The sequence below is a fragment of the Etheostoma spectabile genome, chromosome 1 (assembly GCF_008692095.1).
Source record: "Etheostoma spectabile isolate EspeVRDwgs_2016 chromosome 1, UIUC_Espe_1.0, whole genome shotgun sequence".
Lineage (NCBI taxonomy): Eukaryota > Metazoa > Chordata > Actinopteri > Perciformes > Percidae > Etheostoma > Etheostoma spectabile.
The window spans coordinates 24,803,348-24,816,671 of NC_045733.1; the positions used below are offsets into that span (position 1 = coordinate 24,803,348).

The window sequence follows — 13,324 nt, forward strand, 5'->3', positions numbered from 1 at the left end:
TGTATGGAGGAACTTGACCGTGCAGGGTTCTAAAAGTAAGGACCAGGATTTTAAAATTAAATTCTATACTGGACAGGTAACCAGTGAAGTGCTGTTAAAACAGGTGTGATGTGTGCTCTTTTGTTAATGTGAGTTAAAAGCCTAGCAGCTGAGTTATGAACAGCCTGGAGACGGTCAATCTCCTTCTTACTCAAACAGGTAAAAAGGCTGTTGCAGTAATCCAAGCGTGAAGAAATGAAAGCATGAATGATCATCTCCAACTCCCCCTTAATTACAAGTGTTCTTAATTTGGAAATATTCCTCAGTTGGAAGAAACAGTCCCTAACTAATTGTTTACAGTGGAGCTCCAAGGACATAACTGAATCAAAAGCAGCACCTAAGCTCCTAAGGCTGAGCTGGACAAGACAGGCCTAAGTCACCAATGTGCTGCTTTATGTGAGGGATTCAACTTTCAGGGGTGATAACTAGTGTTTCTGTTTTATTTGAGTTCAGAAGCAAAACGTTGTCAAATAACCACTGTTTGATACTAGTCAAACAGTTGATTAAAGAAGACAGTTTAGAGAACTCAGTATCCTTAAACGAGCAGTACAGTTGGACATCATCCGCATACAGATGATAAGATATAGCACTAACATGACTAATTATCTGTTCTAGAGGAAGTATGAACAAGAGGAACAGAATAGGTCCCAAGACAGAACCCTGAGGTACCCCACACTACATCTCTCCAGTTTCAGATTGATTCCTTAGAGTCAGCAGACATCGTAATATCACTAGAGACTTTAAGTAGTGCAGTTTCTGTAGAATGCGTTTTTTACGGAAACCAGACTGGAATTTGTCAAACAACTTGTGATTCTCTAGGATGGGTGAGTTGCTCTGCTACAACTTTTTCTAAAATTTTTGACATGAATGGAAGTTGGGAAATTGGCCTGTAGTTCTTAGGTTGTAGTGGATCCAAACCGGGCTTTTTAAGTACAGGCTTAAAACCAGCATGTTTTAAAAAACTGGGAATGACACCAGTTAAAAGGGAAGTATTAAGCATCTCAACAATACAGGGCCCACTGGAGTTAAAAGTATGTAGCAGAGAGGGGACGTCATGTAATGTCACAGGTTGAAAAGTGGACCAAGAAGAAGCGGGAAAGAAGTCACAGGCAGAATTCTGAAAAAGTCATGGTGAGATGTTTGCCCTAACATCGCTGATCTTATTTACAAACAAGTGGAGAAATTCATTACAGTCCGATTTAGATGACACAGAAGCTTAAGCGCCAGAAGGAGACACTAATGCATTAATGGTTTCAAATAAGATTCTGGGATTGTGCATATTTGAGGGCATACGCTGAGAAAAGAAGCAGGTTCTCGCCAAAGACATTCAATTTTTCTCCAATTTCACCTAAAACTCTGGATTGCTTTATCAATCCAATGACAAGGATTTTTATGGGAGATAATGCTCGATTTAACTGGTTCTACTTCATCTAAAATTGTTAAACACTGACTATTAAAAGACTGGATAACACATCTGCATCCTTGCACCCATCAGAGAACATGGATGGAACAAGGCAGAGAACCTCTCAGCAGCATCATGATTATTAATGCGCCTTTGGGCCCTGATTCTCAAGGGCAGAGGATCTAGAAGACATTTAATGTCGAAGAACACACAGCTATGGTCACTCACAAGAACATCTTCCACACGTGCATTTGCTCTATCTAGACCAAGAGAGAAGACGAGCTCCAGGGTGTGGTCCTTAATGTGTGTGGGTTCAGTAACATGCTGAGTAAAAAATTAAAAGTTTCTTAGAGAAAGGAGATCAGCAGCTGTGTCACATGTAGGATCATCAATGCAGGTTAAAGCCTCCAATAATTAAGACCTTCTCCAGTTTGATGATAGATGATAAAAAGTCAGTAAAATCAGTAAGAAAGACGCCTGCTGGGCCAGGAGGCCGGTAAATTAACACACTGTAATGTGTCTCATTTAACACTAAACAGTGATGCAAAAAGGCAAGGAAATCTCTGATGGAGCAGGCTGGGGGGGAAAAAGTACAGTCGTTAGCCTCAGTGATAATCCACATGGGTCACAACGTACATAACAATGATCACTATGAATGATGCAGCAGCCTCTCCACTTTGTCCCCATAGTAAGCCAGAGTGAGGTGTCTAGCGGGTCATTCTGTTACCACTCCACAATTATTCCAAAGCAGCAGCACACATCATGCTCTAAAAATCTCACACCTTTATCAACTCTTCTTCTATGGTCGAGGAACCTCACCCTCGACCTCTCTCCAAAAGCAGCCTGCAGCCCCCTGGTGTTAATTATAAGACTTTTTCCCCTGGAGCCTGGGTGGGACGTGAAAGTGCATTAATCTTGATTCTCCACTTCAGTCTAAAGTATCATTTGAAGAGACTCCTGTGGTAAGCCCTAAAGGCGAGGTGACTCAGTACCAGGAGAAGGGTAGAAGGAGTGGAAAAGAAAGCGTCACATATATCTTGCACTCACACTGGGATGCCGGCCACCTCAAGAGGCGAGTCAATCATTTACCCTAAACCACTTATATTCTCAGTATGTAAATCTGGATGGATATTAAGAGTCACACAGGATGACATGCCAAGTGTCCGTCTTCCACCTGTGCTGTTCCCTTGATGCAGCATGAAGGTGACTGTCACCCTCTAAGCTGAACTGAGCTAAGCAATGGCTGAAAGACTGTGACGTGTTGATGAGTTTACATTCAGCCCAATTTAATTGCACACTTTAGCCCTTCATGGGTATGCACAGAGGTCAATGCTGCATTTTGCAGTAACACCACAACCACAAACCATTGTGGATGAATATTTACCCTTTTAAGTGATATTATGTATATACAGTATATATTTTATTTATTTTTAAATAATATAGAATATGATGTTTTATAATGTGTAAAAAATAGTTTGGTACCCTTTTTATAGCATAGGCCATACCCTACTGTGTCTCTACACATTTGAAATAATGCCCAACCAGAGTAAATGAGAGTGACATTATAATTTCTTACTGACTGACAGGTTGAATATTCAGTTTAGTAGTTTAGCACCACTAATTAGCTGCATGTGACACAATCACATCTGATGTTTTAGTTGAAAGAAAACACCTTCCACAACATCCTCAAGTCAGTTCCATCAAGTGCATTTCAACAGCATCATTTCTGTGCACTTGATTTTGAATGGCTTGCTCCACATGTATAATCATGGTCCTTCTTATCACATTAGTTACTCTACTTCTACAGTGCCCATCTACTGAGTGCTCCCTTCACCTGTGCACGTGCTACTTTGCCTACAGTCTCATGGTAATGTGTGCACACTTCAGAAAGCGACACATGAAAGTAATCTCGCTATTCAATAATCAAAATGTTTAGCATCTTCCAAAACAGTGGGGGGCTGTTCATTATTTAGGTTTGTGCCATCTGCAAATTCTCTGGTGCTGAACAGATTCTGTTTGATAGCTATCCTTTGTAACAACAATAGGCTGGGGTCCATGTAAAAACTACTTGTGTCAAGACTAGTTTAGGTTTAAAAACTTTATGCTGGGCAGTGTTGGAACATTTAGAAAGTGGAAAAATTCTGGGGTTTTAGGGAAAGACTCATCATGTTGCCAAAAACAGCAGCTTGAATTTGACGAAATAAATAATAATGTATCCTTTATTAGTCCCACAAGGGGAAACAATTTACACTTATTACACACACACACGTAGTACATATACATGCACTAAACGGAGAGATGTCAGAGTGAGGGGGCTGCCAATGAAAAGGCACCTTGGCAGTGCCCAGGAGTTGAACCAGCACCTCTCCAGCTACCAGTCCACCACGATACTTTGGTCCGTATGTGGGCTGGAACCAGCGACCATCCAGTTCCCATCCCAACTCCCTACGGATTGAGCTAGTGCAACCCCCCCGCACACTGCCACCTGTGGTAGGGAAACTAACAGCGATTGGCTTGACTGGATATGTGTAGCAATTTCCATTGCCCCCTCTGATGTACTTTGGTTCATAGAGCCTTATAAAATAGCCTCAAGGAATATATGTTTGTGCATGCAAATAATGTTTTCATTGTTGGCATAATCACTGTCCTTAAAGTAGAAAGAGTGCATTATTTTGCTTGTTATGGCCCTTTTTTGGAGCAGGTTTTACTAACTATACATTGATAGCATATCTCAGACTCACAGTGTCCCAGGTGTCTGTATCCTTGCATGCACCATTTGTGTGTTTTTAAACATCACCACACTGCTGATCTTGTACACAGTCTCTCATCTGCATTATGAGTAATCTATGGTAGTTAATTGAGCCCAGAGGCAGTTGGTGTCAATGAAGGCTCCTGTGCTTTTCTGGCATAAACAGGAGAAAAAAAGAGCTCTCTGGAGAAGGCAGCTCTCTGTCGAGAGGCAAACAGAGCAGAACTCCTGCCGTGTTCATTAGTTGTCATTGATCAGAGATTCAGTTGCTGTGCTGCTCCGAGCACAGCTCACATATTACCAGTTTCATGTTGTAAAAATTAATATAAAGGTAAGAAAGTGGAGCCAGCACAGCATTTTGCTCGTTATATTTTATTTTTCAATGCACTATTTTGATGTGAATGGATGTTTGCCAAGGTCCTAAACAGTATGCAGACACTGCTCCGCAGCACACTTGTCCATTCCACAGTTTTCTGATATCAATATGAGCTACTATATTCGGTTATTGGCTTCCCTCAGAGGCTATCATCGCTGCAGCCTATTCCATTACAGGAGATGTACTGTAGAATGAGGCTGCGAGGTATAAAAATGCTGATAAATGGCTGAGACAAAAGCATAAATAATGCAGAGATCAGAGATACTGGAATAGCGAGTCAGACTCTACTTCAAGACACCTCCCTGGAGAGAGTCCAACGTAAGTGTCCTGTCTGACATCATCAGTGTCTGCAGGGCGTCACCTGCCACATAAAGCAGAGAGGAACTGGGGGAGCCCCCCTCTGTCCCTTCTAGTCTGTCTCTCTTTTTCGTACCAACTAAAAAAAAATATGTTCATTGAGCTCACATCCCATCTTGAATACCTAGCTGCAGCCGGCTTTTAAAATACATATAAACTAGTTTTTTCCTTTCAAATTTCACCTTTTATCTTGTCCCCATCCTTTGAGAAAGGACTCCCTTAGATGCAGTCAACACTTATAAAACCATGACATAGTAAACCCTGAGCTATTTCTGCAAATGACTATAACAAGATATATTCTTCAGCGTTTAAGGGAACATATAAGGGCAAATTAAATCAATATTTCACAACTCTGCTGAAGAAGCTGGTAAAGGGTCATTATGTAGCCCTAATTGCACCTATAGGGCCTATCTTTAAAAATGGAATCTCTCTCATTGGAATTCATCGAAAGTCGTCAGGTAGATGACCGGGATTGTCCCTGCTGCTCCTCCTTTCACATACTTTTCTTTATTCTTATCATGTCTGCCTTTGAATATGTATTCTCTTCTCATTTGCAGCCATCTCTGTCCAGGCAAAGGTTCTGCACAATACCAGTTTAATTGAACCTTTACTACACATGGAGAGAACGAAAAAGACTTTTAACAATCATTGCAGTTTATGAACAAAGGTCATAACTCCAGTGCCCAAAGACCAACAACACTGCTATTCAGCATTTTTATTCAAATGTTGCTGGAACCAGCATTGTTCAGAAACTGTGGTTATGCAACTATCAATGAGTAGTATCCTTCCACTGGCAATTGCAAAGAGTGAACTTCAGACTAAAAAGATAACTTTGCAAAATAACCAGCTGATTCACCAAGTCTTCCAAAGCATCACATTAGCTTTGGCTGATTGCTGTAGACTGGAGTATGTCCTACAACAATTTATGGCAGTGGTGTTGGCCTGCAGGAAGTTAACTCTGCAGTGTTAGATTTAAGAGGAGGGGGAGTTAGTACAACCAACCATCTTCCTACATACTTAAAGGGGATGAGTGTAAAATCAAGACTTTCTTTAAAGAAAATCGGAAACTCTCCTTTACACCCGGCTTCCAGAATTCTGTTCTTGATAGAATTGGATTCATTGAACACAACTACTTCTAATAATGTTTAAGTTCCCAGAACCACATAGCTGCCATGATGATCAGTAAGTAGTATTTATTATAGCACACTGCAAGTCTGAACCACTAACCACGGCAAGTCTAAACCACTAACGACGGCAACAATCTACGAAATATTGAGTGTGCTGCAGATAGCCATTTACTATGTTATCTGCCAGTAATGAAACAATAAAAGTTTGAGTGGATAAACATAAGTCACGAAGGAACACGTATTGATAAGGCAAAGGTTTATGAAAACAAAGTGCCGCCTCACTCTGAAACTACTTAATTAAATGCAGAGCCTTGCTTTATTAAATAAGATATGCTGCACTCTGCATAAATGCATTAATCGATGGCAAAACTGCCACACAAATATTAGAATAATTGATCCAGGATGATTCAGCAGCAGAGAGGTCGAGGGGCTTGCAGGATATTACCTAGCAATAATAGTCCCGGTGAAGGTCAGTGGATACTACAGTAATGACAAATGTCCTCTCTTTGACTCTTACTAGCCAGACTTTATTTTGGCTAGTTACAGGAAATTACTTTCTGCACCTTCCATCATCTTCTACTCACTCTGCATGCTGCTGCTTTATGGCAATGACCAGTCAGGGTCTAATAAAAACAAGCTGTAACTGTCCAACCTTGTAATAAAAAGTATTCACACAACCGAAACTGCTGGTTATTAATGTAAGAGTTAGAGGAGCAGTGAAGAACAGATATAGTGTAGGTCCATACTGTACGCTAATGTGAGATAGAAGTAAGTAGAAAGTGGTGTGCGAAAGAGCAGTATCATCTACTGTATTTTTCTCTGCCTCTTTCACAATATTACATACACACGGCCACCAAATACACACAGTACAATAAATCTGTACTGTTCCTAAGTAAGCTTCTGTGGGAAATTTGAGGACAGCTTTCCCTTGTTAGTGGAATACATTTTAAATGGTCCTAAACAGCAGGAAATATTCACCAATAGCAACATTTCTCATTTTCATCTCCCATTTTCTGACAAAACACAAACCAGCTACAACATACTGTTATCACAACAGTGCCATAGTGACAAAACACTTTAACAATTTCTATCAAGACAAAATTGATGGAGTGGCTCTAAAATGTCTCTAAAAATGTCAGCATCCAACATCAAAACATGTATGTCTCAACAAAAGAGAAAACTATTTTTCTCTTCAAAAAGAAAAAGCTTTGAACACAAAACTATCCTCTGCCCTTCCAACTCCTGTCCTTTGTTGTTTACACCACGGAAGCTTTCCCAAAATAGCTCCAAGGTTTTGGGCTTTCCTGGCCTATAGAGGTCAATGTGCTGGGTGCAGGGAGGTATATAGTGTCTGACACAGGCAGGACATGGTTGAGTGAATATGGGGCCAGTGGGAGTGTCCCATTCCTCTTCCCAAAGGCCACAGGCACTGCCAGCACCCAGGCTCCCATCACTTTCTGAAATGCTGCTGCTCTTGGTCCAGCTCAGCCTGCTACTAGAGCGGAGTCATTAAAAAATACGAAATACTGCTACACAGTCAACCTTCAGTCTAACAATGTAAGCAAGGAAAAATACACCATCATCCTAACTTTCTGAGAAACAACTAGTTACCCGACATTCAAATATGGTCAGGAGAAAGCCGTTTTCACAACTGGAGACTGAAGAAATACTAAAGAATTATAAAAACAAGAATGATGCGCCAACAGCATTTTACTGAAACAGCAAAACATAACTGAGGGCCCTGAAACTCCTACAAAGATGCAAACAGAGTAGAAATGGATAGAGTATAACGTATAAGTATCCTGGTCTTCAACGGACATCTGGATTTATATTGGTTTGGAAAAACTGGGGGTGAAAAACAACTAAAAGTAGGAGAACTGACCGGTCTTCATTGGTCAGGTGTCACTCATGGCTAAGTCAATCAACACGGCAGCAAAATGGTCCACCTCCTCCTTTTCATGTGCCCAGCAGGAGCTAACACACAGAGATGGAGGTGAAGTGATATCAGGAGTCAAGAGAAGGAAAGTATTCTAAATATACCATATGTGATATATTTTCTTTGATGATTCCATGTACAATACTGCTATTTATTATCAATGAGGTTCCTCTGTTTGGTCACACCTTTTCCCAGATTACGATAACAATTCTCCACATGTCCTATAGGGAGAATCCAGTAACTAATCTGTTTGTCTGTTATCAAGACAGATAGTTCTGGGTCGTCCAACTAGGAGAACCCGCCGTTCTATCTCTTTAAAATGGAGGACTCTCCAACAAAGGAAAAAATGCAAAAGGAACAAGTGAGCATTAAAATAAGGAAACATATTTGTTATATATTTATATATATACTGTATGTTAACATTCAATATCAACAGTCCATTTGAGATAAACTCGCTCACCTTCCTAACCACCTTCTTCTACTGTGTGAGAAGTGGAACTGTCCATAGTACTGAATGTCTGAGCACAGTACAAACAAAGACCATACTTTTCCTTATTACTTAACATTAATTATCATTATTATTATTATTATACATTTTTTTAAAATCAGCATTGAGCATAGAATCTTACTGCAAAATAGTATATGTGCTACAATAGGGGCCATTTTTATAGTTTGCTTTGTTTCTATAGATTATCCATATTTAAGACTGTTGTCACTCAACCAACAGTACTTTAACCAATACATATATTTTGTTGCATTTTAGATAGCTTATCAAGGGGCGAGACTGTAAGGTGGGGGTTATGATCATGATGCAGGGGTAAAAAACAAAACTACCACAGCAATATTTTAACATGACAAAGGTAGTGACATTCTCTGTTCAACCAATTCCAACAGGAAGCAAAGTATGTAACTACTGTGCATGTAACAGAGAATGTCTCTCTCTCCTCCAATATATAATATATTTGAATGAGGTGTACTTATAGATATATGTCATGTTTAAGATTGGCCAAACAGCCACAAAAACAGTGGCACATTGAAAGTAGCAAAAGGATGCTATAAAACCTATTTCATCCTCACAAGCTGAAATTAGTAGATCGAAAACTTAATGAAGATGACACTGAATATGCATAGTTTCAGACACACACGACTCACACCTTAAATGTTTATCATTATTCAGACTCTTAGACTGGCTTTGAGCTGGCCAGGACATTTATGTTTACATGCCTGATAAAATGAAATAGATTTGTCATATCAGCCAGTGACCCTGTGATACCTAAAATCAAAATGTCAAGACTTCTCATATTTGCGGCTGTCTGCTGAATTAATGCAGCATACCTAGCCTGATTACAGCAGCACTTACACATAACCTACAGAGATACTGTGTCCTCCAGAGCATTACTGCTGAGAACACCAGGCAATTGTGATAAGCAGAAAAAAGTGTGACAACTGAGAGACACATAAAGACACAGGTATAATTAAAGATATACATAGATATACATATTGGAATTATACTCACATTTATTCTCTTGACCTTAGCTTTTCAGTAGTGTCATGGCTGGAAAAAGAGAAAACAAACAAGAATGAATACTTGAGCTTATATTCAAAGCATTTTATAATTTAAAAAAGCTGTAAGCAATACAACTACTGAAAAGTGGTCGTGCCAGCATCCTCAACGTACAGTAACTCTTGTCTCATAGGCCAAAGCATCATTTAAGGCTATGTAGTTGTTATTGTGTCCCTTCTTCCTTCAGCACCCCTCCTCCTCCTCTGCTCCATCTCTGTGCACCAACCTTGCCATGGCTAACAGGAAGCAGAGGGCACAGCGCTTTATTTAATTAGTCACAGCAGCTGAGTGCTCATGTGGAACCAAACAGGGGAGGCAGATTGGGGTAGAGAGATGGATAGGCACTATCCCACCGGGCCTCGCTGTGCTGTCAGAGGAGCGTAGATTACATGACAGAAGGGAGAATGAGAGGGAGGGGGGTTGGATGGCAGGAGGATGTAAATGGTGTCTTTACAGGGGGATTCATCCCAGGAAAAGGATTGCCTTCACTCTTGAAGAACCCCTGTCCTCCCACAGAAGCACTCTTTACACTGTTACTTTTGTCTAATATGTAAACCAACCAGCAATGGGATTGGCCTGTTGTTTTGATGCACATCAATGAGTGGTTTGACTGCTTATATTAACTGTGAAAACACTCATTATTCCAAATGATTTAGGAGCTGCTATTTTTTCTATCTCTTCTGACAATGATCGGGTGGTCCTCGCGGACCAGCAGATAACCTCTGACAGGTTGCAAAAGTATCGCAGTGTGCAGCACATATTTGATGAGTTCCTTCTTACTCAAGACAAAGGAGGGGAAAAAGGAGAGAAGAAAGTTTCTCAGGAATTGGCAATCTCCTTTTGGAATCTAACCCTTTCTCATCAAGCAATATATAGAGATAATATACAAAAGCAAGCATAGGAAATAACAATTTTTACTTATTTGGAAAATTCAGTTTTATTTAAAACCTACATGTATATGATTCATGTGATAGATTAATAATTCCCATTATTATCCAACCAGTTACTTGGCCTTCAACACAAAAAACGTCATCTCTCAGGGTTCACACTTGGAGAAAACACATTAGTAAACATGTAGCTTACTGTATGGTCCAGAACCAGCAAGTAACATGAGTGCAGTGCTTGAGTAATGTGTGTGCAACTACTAAGCAATGGTGTGCTGGGAGCTCTTTTAATTAGCACTCTTGAAGTTATCCAGTGACCCACATCTAATAATGAAGGCAACATGAATGTTCTATTTACATATCTTTAGTCAGTAATGTGTGGCCGCTGGGAGAGCCCAGTGGCTGAGAACTGTATGTGCTGCCAGTGAAAAGGGAGGGCATGTCAAACAGAGCTGCCTGGGAGCTGCTTTCCAAGGCGCTCTCAATTCAAACCATGTGGAATGGTATGTTGGTGACCAACAGGTCTGTCAAACTTGGTTATGTTATACAAATATGGTATGCAACTTTTCAATAAGCTTTGATCTAGTACTGCTGTGCGTCCAAGAATTTTCTTTTTACATTTTAACTCTACCATGTATAACCTCTATGCCGGCAGTATTGATGGCAAAATAGGTTACAGAATTTTTTTAAATATTTGTATCTGCATTGATGTTAAAATCTAGAGACTGTCAAACATGTCATTTATTAATATGTATTTGTGTCAAAATGACACATAAACATCTTTTCCTATTCTATTTTGTCCGGAAACGCTCAGGCGTCACGTGAAAAATAGGCGTCTGTTTTCTTTATAGCAGGGACGCGTTTTGGGGGGTAAGACGTGCGTGTCACGCAAGCGGTGTGAAACCTAACCTGTTAACATGGGAGCCGAAATAAAAACGGATATTTAATCCCATTTATTTCCATTGCTATGTGAATAACTCAATAGACAGGACAGAAGGGGAATATAATAAGCACAGAGGTGACTTTGACTCTGGTACAGCTGTCCTTGTTTCTGTCTGTCTGCTCAAGAGTCACCTTTACACAGCCTTAGCTAGCTAGCTTCTTACAATCATTTGATGAGCTACTAGGCTTGAAGCTTTAATGTGATTTCAGCCACTGTCATCCATCTTTCAGTGGTGGCCTTGGCATGAAGAAACCAGAATATGGTAAGGGTGGGGCTTGTGCTATCAAGCTTTATAAAGCCCCATATTCTTTAACTTCCCACCTTCGCGGGACGTAGTTAAGAAGGGTTAATAAAACCGTTTTTCGCATGGAGCTCTCTATTCAGAGGGCGTGTCAAATCGTTATTTCCAACAATTCTTTGTCTTTGAAAGAACTGGGTCACTGACTAACACTCTCTTCCAGGGCCTTGTTGCTAAGGCCTGACTCCTTGGAGTCCAGGATTTAGGGAGACAGGGGCTAGTGCACACAAACTAAAGCCAGCTTCTGACAGGAGGGGCTGAACTTGCGTGACTGCAGCCCCCTCTAAAAAGCACATCATGCTCAGATTACTGAACACATTTCAGAAAGGAGGTGGGAAGATAAGCGATGAAGCCAGCAAGAACTGTAGACACTGTGCATAGCTGCATGTGGCTGTAGATTAGTGTTTAACAGTGTGTCTTTCTGTGTGTGGTGTGTCTCATTGCATGTGTGTGCATGTGTAGACATGTTAGTGTGTGTGAAGGGGTTGCTCGTGGCTTAAGCACCTGCAAATCAATCCAGAATTTGCGCTGCACTGTTTGTTAGACATTATTTGCCTACGCTGTATAGGCAACAAAGGGATCCTTCCCCATTGCAAATGAATAAGCCCAGGTCCCTAGTTATCACTGGTAATTGTTCAAATCCAGCTGGCTTTAAATGGAGAGGTGCGCTCTCCTTTGGACAGCTCATTAAGATAACACACAAATGTGGCTCCCCATCATCCCGGGTTTATTAAAGTGGGGCTCATTTCAGCTCTTTTGTCTCATGCAGAAACCTCTGCCTTTGTCAGCGCAATTGGAGCCAGATGGCAAAACAAAGCTTCCTGTCTGAAGTGCTTACAGAGTGATCTCAGAAGGCAGAGCCATTAGCTTGACTTCACCAGCTCACAGCCCACAACGTCCACCTGGATCAACCAGGTGTATGGACGATGACAAGAGGCAACAAGAGTGAGGGAGGCTGCAAGTTGCTGTCTTGTCGCTGGAGTACAGGCATACTACAGTCTCCCATTTCTATTCTCCTTTGCCCTGCACCTTTAGCTAAAGCTGAACTATTAAGTATCACTAGTTGTGGGATGGCTGACCCTGCTCCTGGCTGCACAGATCTCTTTGAAACATTCATGAGCGAGGCATTAGAGAGGGAAAGTCATTGTTCCGCTTCACTCAGAGACTCTCCTTCACCTCTCAGCTTATTAAAATCACATGGTATTAACTTTGCCGTTCACATAAAGGCTAAATAATTAAATCAGACTAAAGAAGGAGTCAAATGAATAACTCTAATGACATTAATGCTTGAGGGAGAACTACTCAGGACTGTGAGGGGTAGTCACTGAGGCTGGGCAGGCAGAAGAAGCTTGCTCTGCTTGCTAATGGCAAAATTAATTCTGGACTCATAAGGTCATAGTAAGCAAAATATCACATCACTCTTATCACAGAAAAAGAAGAACACACCTCGTTTGTCCTGGTTCACTAGCATTATGAAAAGAAAAACATTAGTAGGCTACTAGGCAAAAAGTTATAGAATTAATTTGACATTTTGGTAAATAAGCTCATTTGCTTTCTTGCCAAGAGTTAGATGATGTTTATACTGTGAATATAAACTTAGCAACCAGTGAACACACCATAGCAAGTCTGGAAAACAAGGGGAACCCGGC

The 13,324-nt window shown here is 40.7% G+C and overlaps 1 protein-coding gene and 1 long non-coding RNA gene across 3 annotated transcripts in view; one reads left to right on the plus strand and one right to left on the minus strand.

Annotated features, from left to right (window-relative positions):
• The window catches only part of cd276 (CD276 molecule), a 73,391-nt gene that overhangs the window by 4,883 nt on the left and 55,184 nt on the right, over nt 1–13,324 (minus strand). Inside the window, exons 7-8 of one of the 2 annotated variants that reach the window (XR_004334401.1) lie at nt 9,503–9,541; nt 8,447–8,504 (exon numbers count right to left, since the gene is read on the minus strand). Coding sequence is in view for 1 of the 2 variants with exons in the window: in XM_032530936.1 (XP_032386827.1) it covers nt 9,519–9,541 (23 nt within the window). In the remaining variant the exon portion in view is untranslated. The remainder of the gene's footprint in view (nt 1–8,446; nt 8,505–9,502; nt 9,542–13,324) is intronic. The other variant, XM_032530936.1, reaches the window with a different exon arrangement.
• Nucleotides 10,121–13,324, plus strand: part of LOC116699498 (uncharacterized) — a 19,845-nt gene continuing 16,641 nt past the window's right edge. Inside the window, exons 1-2 of the long non-coding RNA XR_004334497.1 lie at nt 10,121–10,131; nt 11,764–11,766. This is a non-coding gene — a long non-coding RNA (uncharacterized LOC116699498). The remainder of the gene's footprint in view (nt 10,132–11,763; nt 11,767–13,324) is intronic.